The sequence below is a fragment of the Salmo salar genome, chromosome 16, assembly GCF_965601325.2.
Source record: "Salmo salar chromosome 16, fSalSal1, whole genome shotgun sequence".
In the NCBI taxonomy this organism is placed as follows: Eukaryota; Metazoa; Chordata; class Actinopteri; order Salmoniformes; family Salmonidae; genus Salmo; species Salmo salar.
In genome coordinates this window covers 81,710,597-81,727,500 of record NC_138306.1, presented here as the reverse complement: position 1 = coordinate 81,727,500, position 16,904 = coordinate 81,710,597, and the positions used below count along the sequence as shown (strand labels likewise).

The 16,904-nt window shown below is 46.2% G+C and overlaps 1 protein-coding gene across 1 annotated transcript in view; it reads left to right on the top strand.

Annotated features, from left to right (window-relative positions):
* Window positions 1–16,904, top strand: part of LOC106593673 (receptor tyrosine-protein kinase erbB-4) — a 478,474-nt gene that overhangs the window by 435,495 nt on the left and 26,075 nt on the right. The window contains exons 8-13 of the mRNA XM_082963037.1: window positions 2,583–2,696; window positions 8,355–8,481; window positions 9,348–9,421; window positions 10,755–10,845; window positions 14,215–14,414; window positions 16,497–16,629. Coding sequence (XP_082819163.1) covers window positions 2,583–2,696; window positions 8,355–8,481; window positions 9,348–9,421; window positions 10,755–10,845; window positions 14,215–14,414; window positions 16,497–16,629 — 739 coding nt within the window. The remainder of the gene's footprint in view (window positions 1–2,582; window positions 2,697–8,354; window positions 8,482–9,347; window positions 9,422–10,754; window positions 10,846–14,214; window positions 14,415–16,496; window positions 16,630–16,904) is intronic.

Below are 16,904 nucleotides of genomic sequence, written 5' to 3'. Positions count from 1 at the left end.
TGTATAACGCTGGCATGACCCACACCATGCATACTGCTGGCATGACCCTTGACCCACACCATGTATAACGCTGGCATGACCCATGACCCACACCATGCATACTGCTGGCATGACCCATGACCCATGACCCACACCATGCATAACGCTGGCATGACCCATGACCCCTGACCTACACCATGCATAACGCTGGCATGACCCATGACCCACACCATGCATACTGCTGGCATGACCCTTGACCCACACCATGTATAACGCTGGCATGATCCATGACCCACACCATGCATACTGCTGGCATGACCCATGACCCATGACCCACACCATGCATAACGCTGGCATGACCCATGACCCCTGACCTACACCATGCATAACGCTGGCATGACCCATGACCCATGACCCACAACATGCATAAAGCTGACATGACCCATGACCCACACCATGCATACCGGTGGCATGACCGATGACCCACACTATGCATACAGTGGGGGAAAAAAGTATTTGATCCCCTGCTGATTTTGTATGTTTGCCCACTTACAAAGAAATGATCAGTCTATAATTTTAATGGTAGGTTTATTTGAACAGTGAGAGACAGAATAACCACAAAAAAATCCAGAAAAACATGTCAAAAATGTTACAAAATGATTTGCATTTTAATGAGGGAAACAAGTATTTGACCCCTCTGCAAAACATGACTTAGTACTTGGTGGCAAAACCCCTGTTGGCAATCACAGAGGTCAGATATTTCTTGTAGTTGGCCACCAGGTTTGCACACATCTCAGGAGGGATTTTGTCCCACTCCTCTTTGCAGATCTTCTCCAAGTCATTAAGGTTTCGAGGCTGACGTTTGGCAACTCGAACCTTCAGCTCCCTCCACAGATTTTCTATGGGATTAAGGTCTGGAGACTGGCTAGGCCACTCCAGGACCTTAATGTGCTTCTTCTTGAGCCAATCCTTTGTTGCCTTGGCCGTGTGTTTTGGGTCATTGTCATGCTGGAATACCCATCCACGACCCATTTTCAATGCCCTGGCTGAGGGAAGGGGGTTCTCACCCAAGATTTGACGGTACATGGCCCCGTCCATCGTCCCTTTGATGCGGTGAAGTTGTCCTGTCCCCTTAGCAGAAAAACACCCCCAAAGCATAATGTTTCCATCTCCATGTTTGACGGTGGAGATGGTGTTCTTGGGATCATAGGCAGCATTCCTCCTCCTCCAAACACGGCGAGTTGAGTTGATGTAAAAGAGCTCCATTTTGGTCTCATCTGACCACAACACTTTCACCAGTTGTCCTCTGAGTCATTCAGATGTTTATTGGCAAACTTCAGACGGCATGTATATGTATTCTTGAGCAGGGGGACCTTGCGGGCGCTGCAGGATTTCAGTCCTTCATGACGTAGTGTGTTACCAATTGTTTTCTTGGTGACTATGGTCCCAGCTGCCTTGAGATCATTGACAAGATCCTCCCGTGTAGTTCTGGGCTGATTCCTCACCGTTCTCATGATCATTGCAACTCCACGAGGTGAGATCTTACATGGAGCCCCAGGCCGAGGGATATTGACAGTTCTTTTGTGTTTCTTCCATTTGCAAATAATCGCACCAAATGTTATCACCTTCTCACCAAGCTGCTTGGCGATGGTCTTGTAGCCCATTCCAGCCTTGTGTAGGTCTACATCTTGTCCCTGACATCCTTGGAGAGCTCTTTGGTCTTGGCCATGGTGGAGAGTTTGTAGTCTGATTGATTGATTGCTTCTGTGGACAGGTGTCTTTTTTAGAGGTAACAAGCTGCGGTTAGGAGAACTCCCTTTAAGAGTGTGCTCCTAATCTCAGCTCGTTACCTGTATAAAAGACACCTGGGAGCCAGAAATTTTTCTGATTGAGAGGGGGTCAAATACTTATTTCCCTCATTAAAATGCAAATCAATTTATACACATTTCTGACATGCGTTTTTCTGGATATTTTTGTTGTTATTCTGTCTCTCACTGTTCAAATAAACCTACCATTAAAATTATAGACTGATCCTTTCTTTGTCAGTGGGCAAATGAACAAAATCAGCAGGGGATCAAATACTTTTTTCCCCCACTGTAACGCTGGCATGATCCATGACCCCTGACCCACACCATGCATAACGCTGGTATGACCCATAACGCTGGCATGACCCATGACCCCTGACCCACACCATGCATAACGCTGGCATGACCCATAACGCTGGCATGACCCATGACCCATGACCCACACCATGAATGTTCCACATTTTATTGAGTGCAATGTTTCAACCTGAATGTCTTCATAACTATTGTACTAATGTCTTCATAACTATTCATAACTATTGTACTAACTATTGTAACTATGTAGAAATCAATTCAGGGAACAGACACAGACACATGTACACAACCATCTAGGACAGCCCTGTGGAAGAGTTTCTGCATCGTGTAGAGTAAAGTTATACACAACCATCTAGGACAGCCCTGTGGAAGAGTTTCTGCATCGTGTAGTGTAAAGTTATACGACAACCATCTAGGACAGCCATGTGGAAGAGTTTCTGCAACGTGTAGAGTAAAGTTAGTGTATATCTGTGTGTTGTGTCCCAGATAACTTTGTGGTGGACCACAGCTCCTGTGTGAGGGCTTGTCCCAGCAACAAGATGGAAGTGGAGGAGAACCGCACCAAGATGTGCATCCCCTGCACTGACATCTGTCCCAAAGGTACCACATACTGTACCACGATAATGACATCTGTCCCAAAGGTACCCACATACTGTACCACCATAATTACATCTGTCCCAAAGATGCCCAAATACTGTACCACAATAATGACATCTGTCCCAAAGGTACCCACATACCGTACCACGATAATTACATCTGTCCCAAAGGTACCCACATACCGTACCACGATAATTACATCTGTCCCAAAGGTATCCCCATACTGTACCACCATTATGACATCTGTCCCAAACGTACCCCCATACTGTACCACCATAATGTGATCTGTCCCAAAGGTACCCACATACCGTACCCCCATAATGACATCTGTCCCAAAGGTACCCACATACTGTACCACCATTATGACATCTGTCCCAAACGTACCCCCATACTGTACCACCATAATGACATCTGTCCCAAAGGTACCCCCATAATTATATCTGTCCCAAAGGTACCACATACTGGACCCCCATAATGACATCTGTCCCAACGGTACCACACACTGTACCACCATAATGACATCTGACCAAAAGGTACCACATGCTGTATCCCCATAATGACATCTGTCCCAAAGGTACCCCCATAATTTAATCTGTCCCAAAGGTATCCACATACTGGAACCCCATAATCACATCTGTCCCAAAGGTACCACATACTGTACTCCCATAATGACATCTGTCCCAAAGGTACCCCCATAATGACAGCTGACCCAAAGGTATCCACATACAGTACTCCCATAATGATATCTGTCCCAAAGGTACCACATACTGTACTCCCATAATGACATCTATCCCAAACGTACCACATATTGTACCCCCATAATGATATCTGTCCCAAAGGTACCACATACTGTACCCCCATAATGACATCTGTCCCAAAGGTATCCACATACAGTACTCCCATAATGACATCTGTCCCAAAGGTACCACATACTGTACCACGATAATGACATCTGTCCCAAAGGTACCCACATACTGTACCACCATAATTACATCTGTCCCAAAGGTACCACATACTGTACTCCCATAATGACATCTATCCCAAACGTACCACATATTGTACCCCCATAATGACATCTGTCCCAAAGGTATCCACATACAGTACTCCCATAATGACATCTGTCCCAAAGGTATCCACATACAGTACTCCCATAATGACATCTGTCCCAAAGGTACCACATACTGTACTCCCATAATGACATCTATCCCAAACGTACCACATATTGTACCCCCATAATGACATCTGTCCCAAAGGTATCACATACTGTACCCCTATAATGACATCTGTCCCAAAGGTACCACATACTGTACTCCCAACATGACATCTGTCCCAAACGTACCAAATTCGTTACCCCCATAATGACATCTGTCCCAAAGGTATCACATACTGTACCCCTATAATGACATCTGTCCCAAAGGTACCACATACTGTACTCCCAACATGACATCTGTCCCAAACGTACCAAATTCGTTACCCCCATAATGACATCTGTCCCAAAGGTACCACATACTGTACCCCCAAAACGACATCTGTCCCAAAGGTACCACACACTGTACCACCATAATGACATCTGTCCCAAAGGTATCCACATTCTGTACCCCCATAATTACATCTGTCCTAAATGTACCACATACTGTACCCCCATAATGACATCTGTCCGAAAGGTATCCACATTCTGTACCCCCATAATGACATCTGTCCTAAATGTACCACATACTCTATCACCATAATGACATCTATCCCAAAGGTACCCACATACTGTACCACCATAATGATGTCTGTCCCAAAGGTACCCACATACTGTACCACCATAATGACATCTGTTCCAAAGGTACCCCCATAATACATCTGACCCAAACGTCCCACTTACTGTATCCCCATAATGATATCTGACCCATAGGTACCACTTACTGTACCCCCATAATGACATCTGTCCCAAAGGTACCACTTACTGTACCCCCATAATGACATCTGTCCCAAAGGTATCACATACTGTACCCCTATAATGATATCTGACCCAAAGGTCCCACTTACTGTACCCCCATAATGATATCTGTCCCAAAGGTACCACTTACTGTACCCCCATAATGACATCTGTCCCAAAGGTACCACATACTGTACCCCCATAATGATATCTGACCCATAGGTACCACATACTGTACCCCCATAATGACATCTGACCCATAGGTACCACATACTGTACCCCCATAATGACATCTGTCCTAAATGTACCACATACTGTACCCCCATAATGATATCTGACCCAAAGGTACCACTTACTGTACCCCCATAATGACATCTGTCCCATAGGTACCACATACTGTACCCCCATAATGACATCTGTCCCAAAGGTACCACTTACTGTACCCCCATAATGACATCTGTCCCAAAGGTACCCCCATAATACATCTGACCCAAAGGTCCCACTTACTGTATCCCCATAATGATATCTGACCCATAGGTACCACATACTGTACCCCCATAATGACATCTGTCCCAAAGGTATCACATACTGTACCACCATAATGACATCTGACCCAAATGTACCCACATACCAGAACTCACATTTCTCCCAGTAGTTCTGAACCTTTCTTAAACCTTCCCCACTTCCAGACTTATTCCACTATTCATTATTTTATGTCTCTACCACCCCTTCCCTCTCTGTCTCCTAACCAATCCTGATGTCTATATCACCCCTTACCTCACAGCTCCTCCCATATACCACCCCTTTCCTCTCTGTCTCCTCCCATATACCACCCCTTACCTCTCTGTCTCCTCCCATATACCACCCCTTACCTCTCTGTCTCCTCCCATATACCACCCCTTACCTCTCTGTCTCCTCCCATATACCACCCCTTACCTCTCTGTCTCCTCCCATATACCACCCCTTACCTCTCTGTCTCCTCCCATATACCACCCCTTACCTCTCTGTCTCCTCCCATATACCACCCCTTACCTCTCTGTCTCCTCCCATATACCACCCCTTACCTCTCTGTCTCCTCCCATATACCACCCCTTACCTCTCTGTCTCCTCCCATATACCACCCCTTACCTCTCTGTCTCCTCCCATATACCACCCCTTACCTCTCTGTCTCCTCCCATATACCACCCCTTACCTCTCTGTCTCCTCCCATATACCACCCCTTACCTCTCTGTCTCCTCCCATATACCACCCCTTACCTCTCTGTCTCCTCCTATATACCACCCCTTACCTCTCTGTCTCCTCCCATATACCACCCCTTACCTCTCTGTCTCCTCCCATATACCACCCCTTACCTCTCTGTCTCCTCCCATATACCACCCCTTACCTCTCTGTCTCCTCCCATATACCACCCCTTACCTCTCTGTCTCCTCCCATATACCACCCCTTACCTCTCTGTCTCCTCCCATATACCACCCCTTACCTCTCTGTCTCCTCCCATATACCACCCCTTACCTCTCTGTCTCCTCCCATATACCACCCCTTACCTCTCTGTCTCCTCCCATATACCACCCCTTACCTCTCTGTCTCCTCCCATATACCACCCCTTACCTCTCTGTCTCCTCCCATATACCACCCCTTACCTCTCTGTCTCCTCCCATATACCACCCCTTACCTCTCTGTCTCCTCCCATATACCACCCCTTACCTCTCTGTCTCCTAACCAATCCTGATGTTTATTCCACCCCTTCCCTCTCTGTCTCCTCCCATATACCACCTCTTACCTCTCTGTCTCCTCCCATATACCACCCCTAACCTCTCTGTCTCCTCCCATATACCACCCCTTACCTCTCTGTCTCCTCCCATATACCACCCCTTACCTCTCTGTCTCCTCCCATATACCACCCCTTACCTCTCTGTCTCCTCCCATATACCACCCCTAACCTCTCTGTCTCCTCCCATATACCACCCCTTACCTCTCTGTCTCCTCCCATATACCACCTCTTACCTCTCTGTCTCCTCCCATATACCACCCCTAACCTCTCTGTCTCCTCCCATATACCACCCCTTACCTCTCTGTCTCCTCCCATATACCACCCCTTACCTCTCTGTCTCCTCCCATATACCACCCCTTACCTCTCTGTCTCCTCCCATATACCACCCCTGACCTCTCTGTCTCCTCCCATATACCACCCCTTACCTCTCTGTCTCCTCCCATATACCACCCCTTACCTCTCTGTCTCCTCCCATATACCACCCCTTACCTCTCTGTCTCCTCCCATATACCACCCCTAACCTCTCTGTCTCCTCCCATATACCACCCCTTACCTCTCTGTCTCCTCCCATATACCACCCCTTACCTCTCTGTCTCCTCCCATATACCACCCCTTACCTCTCTGTCTCCTCCCATATACCACCCCTTACCTCTCTGTCTCCTCCCATATACCACCCCTTACCTCTCTGTCTCCTCCCATATACCACCCCTTACCTCTCTGTCTCCTCCCATATACCACCCCTAACCTCTCTGTCTCCTCCCATATACCACCCCTTACCTCTCTGTCTCCTCCCATATACCACCCCTTACCTCTCTGTCTCCTCCCATCCGATGACCACCCCTAACCTCTCTGTCTCCTCCCATATACCACCCCTTACCTCTCTGTCTCCTCCCATATACCACCCCTAACCTCTCTGTCTCCTCCCATATACCACCCCTAACCTCTCTGTCTCCTCCCATATACCACCCCTTACCTCTCTGTCTCCTCCCATATACCACCCCTAACCTCTCTGTCTCCTAACCAATCCTGATGTCTGTACCACCCCTTACCTCTCTGTCTCCTCCCATATACCACCCCTAACCTCTCTGTCTCCTAACCAATCCTGATGTCTGTACCACCCCTTACCTCTCTGTCTCCTCCCCAATGCTGATGAATTATGTTTCTCAGGCTCAGTGCTCAGAGATATGTGTGTCTATCGATTCCACATCTCTTGATTATACTGTCAGGGGGACGGGCGGGGTAATGAGAGATGGCCCAGAGGAACTGTGGGAAATAACAAATTAACATTTCAGGTATTGAAATGGCTCGTATAAATCACAATCAAAAATTGGTTCCACCAGTTAACGCCAGCCATATTCATCCCGGTCAGGCCTCTGTCAGAAACACTTGGCTCTACTTCCGGCCTATAAGTGTAATTAATGCCGATGTAATGAATTCATTAGCCGGTGGGAAATGGCTCAGATTGCTATGGCCCAAATAGTACCCTATGCCCTTTGTAGTGAACTACGTTTGACCAGAGCCCTGTGTGTTCCGTACGGGTCAAAAGTAGTGCACTACATAAGGAATAGAGTGCCATTTAGGACACTACCGTTGGCTCATGCTTTTGTAAGTCTTCCAAGTCATCAGAGCAATCTGAATGTGTTGAGCAGGGAAAAGGCCCTTGCCAATGCACCAAATAATGACTTTATAAGGAAAATACTTGAGAGAGCATCCATCCTTGACCAGGGAACTCGGTGGTGAAAGAAATGCCAAGGTCGTTGGTAGCTACTGTATGTGTGATAGTAAAACATTTGGAACTGGAAGGAGCTTGTGACTTGGACAGAGGAATGTTGCAGAAATGTCATTGCTGTGTGTGTGTGTGTGTGTGTGTGTGTGTGTGTGTGTGTGTGTGTGTGTGTGTGTGTGTGTGTGTGTGTGTGTGTGTGTGTGTGTGTGGTGTGTGTGTGTGTGTGTGTGTGCGTTCCAGTGTGTGACGGCATAGGGACTGGCAGTCTGCAGACAGCCCAGACGGTGGATGCCAGCAACATAGAGATGTTTGTCAACTGCACCAAGATCAACGGCAACCTCATCTTCCTCATCACCGGCATCAAAGGGTATGTACTGTTTATTATAAACCTAGTAGTTTGGGTCCTAGATGCTGATTGGCTGAAACAACATTCCAACCGTGTGTATGTCAGACAATATACTAGGTGGTAGTGTCCGTTGTAAGTGTTACTTTACCTTATTCCAGCTGGTAGTGGTAGTGTCCGTTGTAAGCGTTACTTAACATTACTCCAGGTGTTAGTGTTATTCCCTCCCCCCTCCACCTCCCCCTCCTCCTCTCCCACAACCACCCCTCCCCACCCCTTCCCTGACTTCCCCAACCTCCTCCCCCACCACCACCCCTTCCCACCCCTCCTCCATTGTTGGCACTTAACTAAGACAAAGAACCACTCAGTTTTGCAGTCAGTGCTGAGCTTGCAGTCTGGAGCTGGGTCCAGGGAGGGTAGTCTGTCAACTAGCATGGGGGCCTCCCTTCTGAATACAACCAGGGTATTTTCTCTGAGACATAGGCCTACCGTCAGCCGTACAGGCCCTGCCCCAGAGGAAGAGAGGAAGACAGGGAGAAGGCAGGGGAGATTGTCAGAACTCATTTCACCCCGTGACCTTGCCTTGTTGCCCTGGGATGCTGTGCAGCCACCCTCGCTTCAGGCAACACGACACTACAGGACGATCTCTCATTCACACAGACTGTAGGTGGAATAGGTCAGGTCAAAGGTTCCTTGGCATTTTATGCACATGCAGACACATTCTAAAGTGGGACGCAGAGAGTTGTTTTAATCTCTCTCTCTCTCTCTCTCTCTCTCTCTCTCTCTCTCTCTCTCTCTCTCTCTCTCTCTTCTCTTTCTCTTTCTCTTTCTCTTTCTCTCTCTCTCTCTCTCACTCCTCTCATTCTCCTGTTCTCTCTGATGGGCCATAGGGATATGTACCATGGTATAGGGGCCTTGGACCCGGAGCGGCTCAACGTGTTCCGCACAGTGAGAGAGATCACAGGTGAGACGCACACACACACACACACACACACTGTGAGACATGGGAGGAAACACAAGAGAGTGAGGATGAAAGCGAGAGAAGGAATGTATAGACTCTGTTATTGTATCTGGATTTGGGGGGTGTGTGTGTGTGTGTGTGTGTGTGTGTGTGTGTGTGTGCGTGTGTGTGCGTGTGTGTGTGTGGGCGTGTGTGTGCGTCTGCATGAGTGTGTGTGTGTGTGTGTACTGTACGTGCGGAGTGTGTGTATATTTATTCTTCTGATAATGCCCATTAGGACTTGTATAAAGGGATGAGCTATACCTCATCTGTAAAACCTTTTGTCATATTAAACCCTGCGACTCGCGGTTGAGCCAAATAGCTAATGGACTGAAACTTCATTTTCATAATGAAAACCAGGGCAATAAGGAAGAGCAACGACCAATATCTCTCCAAGGCAGGGCCTATACTGTCCACTTTAATGGGCACACAAATGCACGCACGTACACACATACAGACACACACACACACACACAGACACACACACACACACACACACACACAACACACACACACACACACACACACACACACACACACACACACACACACACACACACACACACACACACACACACACACACACACACACACACACACACACACACACACACACACACATATTATCTATCATTAAGGCACATGCAACAGTCGTATTATGCCCAGTGATGTTACACTCATTCAGCTAATCAGTTGGATATTGTCTTTACCCAATACATTTCCTTTAAAGAAATGGGATCCTTGTAAGAAGCACATAAAAGCAATGAAAGTGTAGCTTCCCCCTCTAAATACCTCCTTCATCAAATAGGAGAACATTCAGTTCTTCTCTGTGGGGTAATAAAGACAGAGTTGTTATGCTCCCATTCAGATTCAGTTTTTCTCATCAATGATAAACTTTTCAAAGTTCTACACCTGTTAGATCTTAATTTGAGCCAGTTTGCTACAGCAGGCAACGGGAAATGTAAATGATTATGTGGATTATAATGAATGGACATTTTTTTGTAGGAGTTGATACATTTTTTGTTAGGGCAAATAAATTCTGACATTTTCAAGTGGAAATCACAAACTTTAAAATCCTTTTTGAACCTTGAATACACTATAATTTTGCATTTCCTGCCGTGCATGAAAATTCTCAGCAACAAAAGAGTGATCAAATTAAGATCATCCACCTGTACTAGACAGTCTAGTCTTTTTGTCATCTTCATTCATGCGGCATCAAAAGCACATAACGACATTGAACTTAATGAGTTGGTATAATCAGTGTGTGTTTGTCTGTGGGTTGCCATTTCTCCTCTAGGGTTCCTCAATATCCAGTCCTGGCCAGAGAACATGACAGACCTCGGTGTCTTCTCCAATCTGGCAACCATCGGTGGGAGATCACTGTACAGGTAACAGTCAGAAATCAACTAATTCATTATCATATAGTACATTTTATTATTATTATTTTAGGATTTTAGTTTGCGTCAAAACAGTCCGTAAAATCACCAGGTATAAATTTTTTTTTTTAAAGTATTTAGGAAATCTGTTCCCAAGTTTTCCCATGAGTTAAAAAAGAGACAAATGTGACAGTGTCTCAACATAATCTAGATATGAAATTATTGTTATTTTCAAAAACAATCTCTTTTTGGGCTTAGTTGTGGTCAATTTGCAGTGTATAAATGATTAGAATGATATTCCGGGCTGAATCTAGCTGCCTACCCCTGAAATACACCAATATGGGGGTTTAAAACAACCCCACAGTGTAGTGCTATAACGTGTGTGCTGCGAGTTGGGAAGCAAGTTCACGGAGCGAGTGTTTTAATAAATAAATGCAACATAAAACAAAACAAGAAACACGAACAACGCACAGACTAAACACTGGAACAGAAACCATAATGCCTGGGGAAGGAAACAAAGGGAGTGACAGATATAGGGGAGGTAATTAGGGAGGTGATGGAGTCCAGGTGAGTGATGACGCGCAGGTGCGCGTAACGATGGTGACAGGTGTGCGCCATAATGAGCAGCCTGGTGACCTAGAGGCCGGAGAGGGAGCACACGTGACAAGTACATGCATACTCACATAGACGTTCCCCACACACAGGGAAACACAGAACTGTTTAGTGTTGACCCTTGTCTTCCTCCTCCTCCCCCGCTCCTCCTCCTCTCTGTTCTTCTGTTCCTACTCCTTATCCTTCTGCTCTACTCTCCCCCACTCTCTCTCTCTCTCTCTCTCCTCTCTCTCCAAAAGACTAAAGACATTTCAAATGTCATATTATGTATATATACAGTGTTGTAACGATGTGCAAATAGTTAAAGTATAAAAGGGAAAATAAATAAACATAAATATGGGTTGTATTTACAATGGTGTTTGTTCTTCACTGGTTGACCTTTTCTTGTGGCAACAGGTCACAAATCTTACTGCTGTGATGGCACACTGTGGTATTTCACCCAGTAGATATGGGAGTTTATCAACATTGGATCTGTTTTCAAATTCTTTGTGGGTCTGTGAATTCTGAGGGAAATATGTGTCTCTAATATGGTCATACATTTGACAGGAGGTTAGGAAGTTCAAACTCAGTTTCCACCTCATTTTGTGGGCAGTGTGCACATAGCCTGTCTTCTCTTGAGAGCCAGGTCTGCCTACGGTGGCCTTTCTCAATAGCAAGGTCATGCTCACTGAGTCTGTACATAGTCAAAGCTTTCCTTCATTTTGGGTCAGTCACAGTGGTCAGGTATTCTGCCACTGTGTACTCTCTGTTTAGGACCAAATAGCATTCTAGTTTGCTCTGTTTTTTTGTCAATTCTTTCCAATGTGTCAAGAAATTATCTTTTTGTTTTCTCATGATTTGGTTGGGTCTAATTGTGTTGCTGTCCTGGGGCTCTGTGGGGTGTGTTTGTGGTTGTGAACAGAGCCCCAGGACCAGCTGGCTTAGGGGACTCTTCTCCAGGTTCATCTCTCTGTAGGTGATGGCTTTGTTATGGAAGGTTTGGGAATCGCTTCCTTTTGGTGGTTGTAGAATTTAACGGGTCTTTTCTGGATTTTGATAATTTGATGAAACATTATTTTGTCTTTTACATCATACACAGAGGATACTTTTAGCAGAATTCTGTATGCAGTCTCAATTCGGTGTTTGTCCAATTTTGTGAATTCTTGTTTGGTGAGAGGAACCCATACCTCACTCTCTCTCTCTCGCTCTCTCTCCACATCTCTCTCTCTTTCTGCTCTCGCTCTCATTCTCTCTCTCCCCGTCTCTCTCTCTCTCTCTCCCCGTCTCCCGTCTCTCTCTCTCTCTCCGTTTCTCTCTCTCGCTCACTCTCTCTATCAGTCTCTCTCTCTCTCTCTCTCTCTCTCTCTCTTTCTCTCTCCTCTCTCACTCTCCTCACTCCTTCTGGTTCTTCTCTCTCTGTGTTGTAAAGTTCTCTGCACTAATGATCAGCCGGGTTATGTTCTTCTAAGGGCCCCATAACACCCGAGCTCCAAAAGGGCCCTTTGATGCTCCTAGCAACCCTTTGATTAATATGTTGTTTTGATAACTGTTTTGCATTAGCTGATCGCAGAAAGATCCAAGGGGAGGCGCAGAGTCAAAGGAGTCAAAGGAGTTGTAGTGTCTTGTTTTCTAAATGATGTATTAGTTGGTAGTAGACTCTGTACATGGAGGAGGACTGTCAAACTCAGCACAATCACATGTGATAGAGTCAACTGTCTAGAGCTGAACTCTCCGCCTACTCTCTCCTTCATTTTCCTTTCATTCCATGGTGACCCTCAGCTTTCATTATCTTCTTCTGGTTCTTCTCTCTCTTCTTCTCACTCTCTCTCTCTCTCTCTCTCTCTCTCTCTCTCTCTCTCTCTCTCTCTCTCTCTCTCTCTCTTTCTCTCTCTGTCTCTCTCTGCTCTCTCTCTTCTCTCTCTCTCTCTTTCTCTCAATTCAATTCAATTTTCAATCTCTCTCTCTCTCTTCCTTTCTCTCTCTTTCTCACATGCACACACTCTCTCTCTCCTCCTTTCTCTCTAACCCTTTCTCTCTTTTAATGATGCTGTTTCTTCTATTGATGCTAATCTATGTTCTATATATATTTTCTTTAACAACATGAATGGTCCCATGTGGCTCAGTTGGTAGAGCATGGTGTTTGCAACGCCAGGGTTGTGGGTTTGATTCCCACGGGGGACCAGTATGGAGAAAAAAATGTATGAAGTGTATGCATTCACTACTGTAAGTTACTCTGGATAAGAGCGTCTGCTAAATGACTAAAATGTAATGTAATGAATGGTTAAACAGAGCTCTCTCTCTCAATTCAATCTCTTTCTCACATGCACACTCTCTCTCTCCTCCTTTCTCTCTTTTAATGATGCTGTTTCTTCCATTGATGCTAATCTATGTTCTATATATATATTCTTTAACAACATGAATGGTTAAACAAAGAGCTTTCTCTCTCTCTCTCTCTCTCTGTCGCTCTCACTCTCTCTCTGTCGCTCTCTCTCTCTCTGTCGCTCTCTCTCTCTTTCTCTGTCTCTCTCTCTCTCTCTCTCTCTCTCTCTGTTGCTCTCTCTCTCTCTCTCTTTCTCTGTCTCTCTTTCTCTCTCTCTCTCTCTCTCTCTCTCTCTCTGTCTCTCTCTCTCTCTGTCGCTCTCTCTCTCTCTTTCTCTGTCTCTCTCTCTCTCTCTCTGTCGCTCTCTCTCTCTCTATTTCTCTGTCTCTCTTTCTCTCTCTCTCTCTCTCTCTCTCTCTCTCTCTCTCTCTCTCTCCCTCTTTCTCTCTCTGTCTCTCTCACACACACAGTGGGATCTCTCTGCTGATCCTGAAGCAGCGTTGGATCTCCTCTCTCCAGTTCCAGTCTCTGGATGAGATCAGTGCGGGCAACGTGTACATCACCAACAACAGCCGCCTGTGCTTCTACAACACCGTCAACTGGACGAGCCTGTTCCGCACCAGCAACCAGAAGGTGCTCATCCGCAACAACCGCGCCCCCAGCGAGTGCAGTGAGTGACACACATTTGGTCGCACATGCGTTGGTATGCACACACACCTGTTGTTGATTGCACAGACACACACAGCACAGAGATGGAGGAGCAGACATATTCAGGTATGTACACATACACAGAGATGCAGGAGCAGACATATTCAGGTATGTACACATACACAGAGATGCAGGAGCAGACATATTCAGGTATGTACACATACACAGAGATGCAGGAGCAGACATATTCAGGTATGTACACATACACAGAGATGCAGGAGCAGACATATTCAGGTATGTACACATACACAGAGATGCAGGAGCAGACATATTCAGGTATGTACACATACACAGAGATGCAGGAGCAGACATATTCGGGTATGTACACATACACAGAGATGGAGGAGCAGACATATTCAGGTATGTACACATACACAGAGATGCAGGAGCAGACATAATCAGGTATGTACACATACACAGAGATGCAGGAGCAGACATATTCAGGTATGTACACATACACAGAGATGGAGGAGCAGACATATTCAGGTATGTACACATACACAGAGATGCAGGAGCAGACATATTCAGGTATGTACACATGCACTAGGTCCACACAGTCACACGTTTTCAACACTTGTCATTACGTTCCAAGTTCCCGCTCCCTACAGACACTAAACCCCTGACTCAGCTCTCTGCTGAACAAAGAGCTTACTGGGAAAGAACTTACTGAGTTGGGAGGTGTTGGATAAAATGACAGGTTTTGTGATTTTCTATAGAGGGACTCCATGCATTCATGTCAGGGGATTGTATTACTCAGACCCCTTGTTTTGATTCAAGTACATAGAGAGTTTGATCCTATGAGAGATGTACTTTGTGTGGTTCCAGAACAAGAGCCAGCTCCATTTTGGCTCCATCAGGGCTCCAAAAGGCTAGTATCCACAAGGCTCCATGCTTGGTCTATGGAGAGCTTGGAAACTAGGGCTGGACGGTAGCAGCTTGACACATCAGCATCCTCAGATAAACACATTGGTCCTGTGACATGGGGCTGGGAGCGAACAACACACGTCACACTGACACAAGATGGACAGTGAGACAGAGAAAAGAGGGAGGGAGGGAGGGAGGGAGGGAGGGAGGGAGGGAGGGAGGGAGGAGGGAGGGAGGGAGGGAGGGAGGGAGGGAGGGAGGGAGGGAGGAGGGATGGATGAGGAAGAGAGAGAGAGAGAGAGAGATAAAGAGAGATAAAGAGAGAGATAAAGATAAAGATAAAGAAGAGAGAGAGAGATAAAGAGAGAGAGAGAAATAAAGAGAGAGATAGAGATAAAGAAGAGAGAGAGAGATAAAGAGAGAGAGAGAGAAATAAAGAGAGAGATAGAGAGAGATAAAGAAGAAGAGAAAGGAAGACGTGTTGTGGAGTCTTCCTGCCAAGCGGTGGTTGATGTCATTAGCGTGTTAATGAGTGTTGCGGTGTGGGATCAATAACCCTGTTAGAAGGCCTCTTCATTAGTCTCTCATCCAGCCATCGACCAGCCCAGACAGTGGAGCGGGAGCTGTGGAAGTGGATTGGGACAGGGGGACAGGGGGACAGGGGGACATGGCTCACCCCAGGGATGTGTCACTCACTGAGGCAGTCGATGAGGAAAGTGGATGGGCTTGTGGAGGTCAGTGGGGAGTGTAGTCAGATGCAGTGTCTATTGACTGTTTACATTTAAAACAGTGTTTAACAGTATTGTAACAGGCCTGGGCAGAAAGAATGGTAGAGGTATGGGAAATACTGGTGAACACACAGCACACACACACACACACACACGCACACACACACACACACACACACACACACACACAGACACACACAACAGAAAACACACAGACACACAAGACCCTTTAGGCTAGTTTCATCATGCGTTAGCACATATTGCCAATATAGCATCCATGTTCTCACCTTATTGTGCTGTCATGAACAACTTTTATCACTGTGTCCCTGATGTGTGTGTTTGTGTGTGTGTGTGCGCACGTGCACAAACGTGTGCGTGTTTGTTCATTTGTTTGCACTTGTGTGTGTCCTCGGGTCTGTGTGTGTGTGTTCATATGTGTGCGTGCTCCACAGCCCAGCAGAGGATGGTGTGCGACCGGCTGTGTTCTGAAGATGGTTGCTGGGGTCCAGGGCCTGACCAGTGCCTCTCCTGTCGCTACTTCAGCCGAGGACGTTCCTGTGTGCCGTCCTGCAACCTCTATGACGGGTGAGTTGACCAATCACATCCTCAGATTGACAGAACCTGACCAGTGCTGCTGGGGCCATATCGACCAATGAATGGAGAGATGGCAGACATAACAGTATTGAATGTATGTCGAATTTAATTCAAATAATTCTAGGTAGATATTTCCATTCTGGACACTTAACAGGGAATACTTCTTCATAGTCTTCCTCTCTTCCTCACCGTATCCTGACTTGGTGGAAGTAATGAAAATGCCCTGAATTACAATATAATTAGCTTGTTCTGGGTGAATAAACAAA